Source organism: Callorhinus ursinus, unplaced genomic scaffold (genome assembly GCF_003265705.2).
Source record: "Callorhinus ursinus isolate GAN/ISIS: 27379988/994484 unplaced genomic scaffold, GSC_fseal_2.0 scaffold1, whole genome shotgun sequence".
Taxonomy (NCBI): Eukaryota; Metazoa; Chordata; class Mammalia; order Carnivora; family Otariidae; genus Callorhinus; species Callorhinus ursinus.
Genome location: NW_027397063.1, coordinates 110,152,503 through 110,158,941, shown reverse-complemented (window position 1 = coordinate 110,158,941; position 6,439 = coordinate 110,152,503). Strand labels below are relative to the sequence as shown.

Genomic DNA, 6,439 nt, shown 5'->3' with positions numbered 1-6,439 from the left:
TGATGGACATCTAGGCTCCTTCCATAGTTTGGCTATTGTGGACATTGCTGCTATAAACATTGGGGTGCACATGCCCCTTCGGATCACTACATTTGTATCTTTGGGGTAAATACCCAGTAGTGCAATCGCTGGGTCCTGGCGTGGCTCTATTTTCAACTTTTTGAGGAACCTCTGTACTGTTTTCCAGAGTGGCTGCACCAACTTGCCTTCCCACCAACAGTGTAGGAGGGTTCCCCTTTCTCCACATCCTTGCCACCATCTGTCGTTCCCTGACTTGTTAATTTTAGCCATTCTGACTGGTGTGAGGTGGTATCTCATTGAGGTTTTGATTTGTATTTCCCTGATGCCGAGTGATGTTGAGCACTTTTTCATGTGTCTGTTGGCCATTTGGATGTTCTTGGCAGAAATGTCTATTCATGTCTTCTGCCCATTTCTTGAATGGATTGTTGATTGTTGAGTTTGATAAGTTTTTTTATAGATTTTGGATATTAGCCCTTTATCTGATATGTCATTTGCAAATATCTTCTCCCATTCTGTCAGTTGTCTTTTGGTTTTGTTGACTGTTTCCTTGGCTGTGCAAAAGCTTTTTATGTTGATGAAGTCCCAATAGTTCATTTTTGCCCTTGCTTCCCTTGCCTTTGGCGATGTTTCTAGGAAGAAGTTGCTGCGGCTGAGGTCGAAGAGGTTGCTGCCTGTGATCTCCTTTAGGATTTTGATGGACTCCTGTCTCACATTTAGGTCTTTCAACCATTTTGAGACTATTTTCATGTGTGGTGTAAGGAAATGGTCCAGTTTCATTCTTCTGCATGTGGCTGTCCAATTTTCCCAACACCATTTGTTGAAAAGACTGTCTTTTTTCCATTGGACATTCCTTCCTGCTTTGTCAAAGATGAGTTGAGCATAGAGTTGAGGGTCCATTTCTGGGCTCTGTATTCTGTTCCATTGATCTATGTGTCTGTTTTTGTGCCAGTACCACACTGTCTTGATGATGACAGCTTTGTAATAGAGCTGGAAGTCCGGAATTGTGATGCCACCAGCTTTTGCCTTTCTTTTTCAACATTCCTCTATTTGGGGTCTTTTCTGATCCCATACAAATTTTAGGATTATTTGTTCCATTTCTTTGAAAAAAGTGGATGGTATTTTGATGGGGATTGAATGGAATGTGTAGATTGCTCTAGGGAGCATTGACATCTTCACAATGTTTGTTCTTCCAATCCATGAGCATGGAATGTTTTTCCATTTCTTTGTGTCTTCAATTTCCTTCATGAGTATTCCGTAGTTTTCTGAGTACAGATCCTTTGCCTCTTTGGTTAGATTTATTCCTAGGTATCTTATGGTTTTGGGTGCAATTGTAAATGGGATCGACTGCTTAATTTCTCTTTCTTCTGTCTTGTTGTTGGTGTATAGAAATGCCACTGATTTCTGTGCATTGATTTTATATCCTGCCACTTTACTGAATTCCTGTATGAGTTCTAGCAGTTTTGGGGTGGAGTCTTTTGGGTTTTCCACATAAAGTATCATATCTGCAAAAAGTGAGAGTTTGACTTCTTCTTTGCCTATTCGGATGCCTTTTATTTCTTTTTGTTGTCTGATTGCTCAGGCTAGGGCTTCTAGTACTATGTTGAATAGCAGTGGTGATAGTGGACATCCCTGCCGTGTTCCTGACCTTAGGGGAAAAGCTTTCAGTTTTTTCCCATTGAGTATGATATTCGCTGTGGGTTTTTCATAGATGGCTTTTATGATATTGAGGTATGTACCCTCTATCCCTACACTCTGAAGAGTTTTAATCAAGAAAGGATGCTGTACTTTGTCAAATGCTTTTTATGCATCTTTTGAGAGGATCCTATGGTTCTTGTTCTTTCTTTTATTAATGTTTTGTATCACACTGATTGATTTGTGGATGTTGAACCAACCTTGCAGACCGGGAATAAATCCCACTTGGTCGTGGTGAATAATCCTTTTAATATACTGTTGGATCCTGTTGGCTAGTATTTTGGTGAGAATTTTGGCATCCATATTCATCAGGGATATTGATTTGTAGTTCCTCTTTTTGATGGGGTCTTTGTCTGGTTTGGGGATCAAGGTAATGCTGGCCTCATAAAATGAGTTTGGAAGTTTTCCTTCCATTTCTATTTTTTGGAACAGTTTCAGAATAATAGGTATTAATTCTTCTTTAAATGTTTGGTAGAATTCCCCTGTCCTTTCCTTTATTTTAAGAAATATTTTTGTTGTTTTTACCCATCTGCCTTTCTTTAACACTTTATTTTAGTATGAATCTGTTAAAGCTGACCAAGTTTACCTTACTCTCTGCCAATCCCTTCTTATTAGAGAGGAACTATGACCAACTTAAAGTACTATTCTCCAGTATAAACATTATGACACCAGGAAGCTTGCCCCCTCCTTTTCTCAACAGCAATGGCACTTATTAGTAAAGGGTGGCCCAATGACTTTAATTCTGAATGAAATTACTTGGTGAAAAAATAGGTTTCAGTGAAATTAAACTGAAGAGCACTGACCCGTAATGTATTACTGTCCATAATAATAGCCAACATTACTAGAAATAATGTTTAGCAAGAAACCTAGGTTCTTAGTTCTGTTGCTAACTCCATTTAAGTTTCTTAATTTGTAAAATTAATGAGTTGGAATAGATGCTTTACAAATTCTACCCAGTTGTAAAATTCCACAGTCCTATCATTCTCATGATTATTTTTCTCATGGAGACTGAGAAAGGTGACAAGAATAGCAGAAATGTCTAGAAAAGGGCTATTATTCATTTTTCATATCACATAATCAGGTAACAGAATCTAAGAAATCTGACTTCATTTCAGTTTGTAGTTGGTATAAAGAGGTAAGAACCCTTAGACTTAAAATTAGGAATCATGGGTCCAAATTTGGGTTCTATGTCTTTCCAGCTATTGAATCGTAGGCAAATCATTTAAACCCCACTGAGGCACAGTTTTCTTATATGAGAATAAGAAATAACATCTACCTCACAATGTTTATTTGGTGATAAAATAATATACACAAAAGCTTTTATAAACTATAAAATGCTGTATAAATATTCTGTATGAAATAATATCTTAGGTAAAAATTCTAGTTTTAAAAGGAAACATTATCATTATTATTGGTTAAACAACAACTTTGTGGTAGCAACTGAAATTTAAATACAAATTCTCGTTCAATTCTTTTATTATGCTTAATCATATTAGCAAATATTTCTTTAACAATTAGATGACTATAGACTTTTTGTAGTAACTTTCAGTTATATTTAGACATTTCTTGATGTGAACATATAAAACAAAAGAATGACTATTCTGATAAATAAAACAAGTTTCAACATTAGAACTAGGATCCCGTAATTATCTTTTTCCCTTCCATACATCTATTTCTTCTTTCTTTCTCCCACTCTTCCCTATAGTTTTTGAAGGAAAAGTCATTTCTCAAATTAATCCTCAGATTAAGCCTAATATGAGATCCCTTAATACCTCACATGGGGTTTTGTTATCCTTAAGATTCCTTCCCTCTAGTGTCTTTAAGACCTCCTTCCTCCATTAGCTCTACCTCTCTCCTTTTGTATGGATTTAGCTTGTTAAACTGTCTGTTCTCTACCTTCAGTTATGTTTCTAGACTTCTTTTCAATGATAATCTTCCTAACCAAGGGCCTAATTCCTGCTACTTCTACTTTCCATCTACCTAGACCCACCAACTGGTTCTTAAGAGTTAGGAATGAAATCCTCAAAGGCCAATAATGATGCCTGAAGGATAAATTCACAGACCTTGTTTTAGTTTTTATTCTTCTTGCACTGTATGTAGTATCTACTTCATGCTTCTGTGATATTACTTAACTTGGAAATCATTCTCTCTCACCTCTCTGAACACTATTGTCTTTTTCACTGGTTCCTTCTCCACCCTTTATAACTATGGGTATTTCCTCCTGCTGAGATCTGAACTCTCAGAGTCAATTTTCTTCAGGAAAATAAGCCAGAAGGCCTCAGCCATCACTCCTTGCTAATGACTCATATATCCCTACTTCCCTCCAAGCTCTAGCTCCAGGTATTAATTGTGTATAAGCAGCCTTTCTCCACTGAGGTTTTTCATCCGAACCACAGAACACAAAAAATAATTTGACTATTTTCTCAATTCTCCAAAGGATGGTACACAACTAGTCCCACTCTAAATGTACAGAATATAAATTAATCTACTACATTCAAATGGATGACTTAGGGCATTAGGGTTTAAATCTCTTGTGGAACTCTTTGTTGAGAAAGGCTGGCAGGGCAGCACAAGTTAAGCATCCTAGCATTGCTTTAAAATTCCATCATTATTTATCATTAATCCCCTCAAGCCAGAGACTTTCCCACTTTAACTTCCTTATTCCAATAAACGGCAATTATTTTCTAGTTAACCAGGCTTGAAATCTCAGTCATATTTAGTATTTTCTTCCTCTTTTCATCCTCTATGTTTGAACAAATGATGAAACTTGTTGATTTTATTAGTCTTATTCATCCAGATCTATCACTACTTCCAGTTTTTGTCCTTACCACCTAACACTTTTATAACCACAACCTCTGAACTTGCAGGCTTTTCCATTTTCTTCCATTTCTCTTTTGTGCAATTTACTCTATTATATTGCCACCAAATTAATCCTTATGAAAGTACGATTTCAAGATAACAGTTATGAAAAAAAAAGTCCAAACTCCTTAGCCTGGTATTCAAGGTCCTCCATAATCTGGCCTCAATCTGTTTTTTCAACCTTATCTTCTACTACTTCCCAACACAAGTCCTCTGCTTCAGTCAGGTTTATCTATTCCTTCTCCTCAAATACATCATATTTATTCTAAAAAAAGAAAGAGTATTAAGAAAAATTTCAGACATACAAAAAGGTTAAAAAGAATAAGATAATGTATCACACATTTATTTCCAGCTCAGGTTATTCCTTTCAACTAGAATACCCTTTCCCTAGTTTTCTCCTCTCTGTGATAATCTTTTTCTTAGCACCCAGCTCAAGCCTAGTCTCATTTACAAGGCTGTACTTAATCTTCAGCTCACGTAGCTTATCTCCTTTCCAAAATTCATGGAGTACTTTTTGCTCATTACATCACAATTATACATTTCCTTTAAAATTTGTGTAAATGTTTCTTTCCTTTTTCCTTATTTACAATGAACTTTTGGAATTACTACATGTTATATCTCTTTGGTAAATTGCAACTAGAACAGTTTTATGTATAATAAGAACAGTTTTATGTATAGTTTTATGTATAATAAACACTTAATAAATATATAACAAAGAAAATACTTACAAGTTCATCTGATTCTGCATTCACTAAGATTTCTAACATCATGTTTTCTCCACGACTGCTTTGCTGGAATACTTGAACCCCACTTTTCTTCAAAAAAAACTTTAAAAGAATTCAGAGAATTTAATTTTAATTCTTTCTCCATAATCACGTTACATTCAATAAGGTGAAAAAATTCTGAACTAAACAGCCACTGACTTTGTGTTTGATGTGTTTCAGGGTAGGAAATCCACAGAAATACAGTGCCTTCTGGTCAACCCTGGTTATTTTGTTCTTGCTTATGTCTACACGCCAAGCATCTAATGATATTATTTTATACCTAGAAAATAAATCAAGGAATTTAATTCAAAATTCACACACTGCAAGCAATCACAGTTTTTCAGTATTCCCTTGAATATTTTGCAAGAGTCATCCATGCTTTTAAGCAAGGGAATGACAATCTGTCTTTCAAGACAAAGAAAATATACAGGGCGCCTGGGTGGCTCAGATGGTTAAGCATCTGCCTTCGGCTCAGGTCATGATCCCAGGGTCCTGGGATCGAGTCCCGCATCGGGCTCCCGGCTCCTCGGGAGCCTGCTTCTCCCTCTGCTTCTCTCTCTCTCTCTCCCTCTCTCTCTCTCTGTCTCTCATGAATAAATAAATAAAATCTTTAAAAAAAAAAAAAAGAAAGAAAATATACAGCAGGGCAACCCAGATTCTCTGTTAATATAATTGGCTAGATGCAACTACGCCTGTAGGTTACTGAATGGAAGTTTTCCCCATTAACTTAAAATAAAACTATATATATATATATATATATACTTAATTTAGAAGTAAAAGAACATATAAGGCATGTTACAAATCTCCACATCTCCCATGTTCTATAACCCAGATGGAAAATCAACATTTTATAATGTCTATTCATCTTTCTCTTTGCTTTAACAAAAAGGAAAAGCATAACTGGGAGATGTTCACTTTAGGTGTCATCTGGGTAATTTGCAGTGAAAATGAGAGAAAAGAAAAAAAAATGACATTTTAATGAGAAAGAGAAAGTAGAAATGGGTTTGAGGCAAGAAATTATAGGACCTCTTTTGTTTCTTTTTTTCTTCTTTCTGGTTGGGTGGTTGGGAATGTAAGAGGCAAAGTCACAGCACATCAAATAA

General features: G+C 35.9%; 1 protein-coding gene across 3 annotated transcripts in view; it reads right to left on the bottom strand.

Moving 5' to 3' along the window:
- The window catches only part of XRN1 (5'-3' exoribonuclease 1), a 110,296-nt gene that overhangs the window by 67,315 nt on the left and 36,542 nt on the right, over positions 1-6,439 (bottom strand). For all 3 annotated transcript variants that reach the window (XM_025881181.2, XM_025881188.2, XM_025881195.2), the window contains exons 17-18: positions 5,496-5,616; positions 5,301-5,399 (exon numbers count right to left, since the gene is read on the bottom strand). In XM_025881181.2, coding sequence (XP_025736966.1) covers positions 5,301-5,399; positions 5,496-5,616 — 220 coding nt within the window. The remainder of the gene's footprint in view (positions 1-5,300; positions 5,400-5,495; positions 5,617-6,439) is intronic.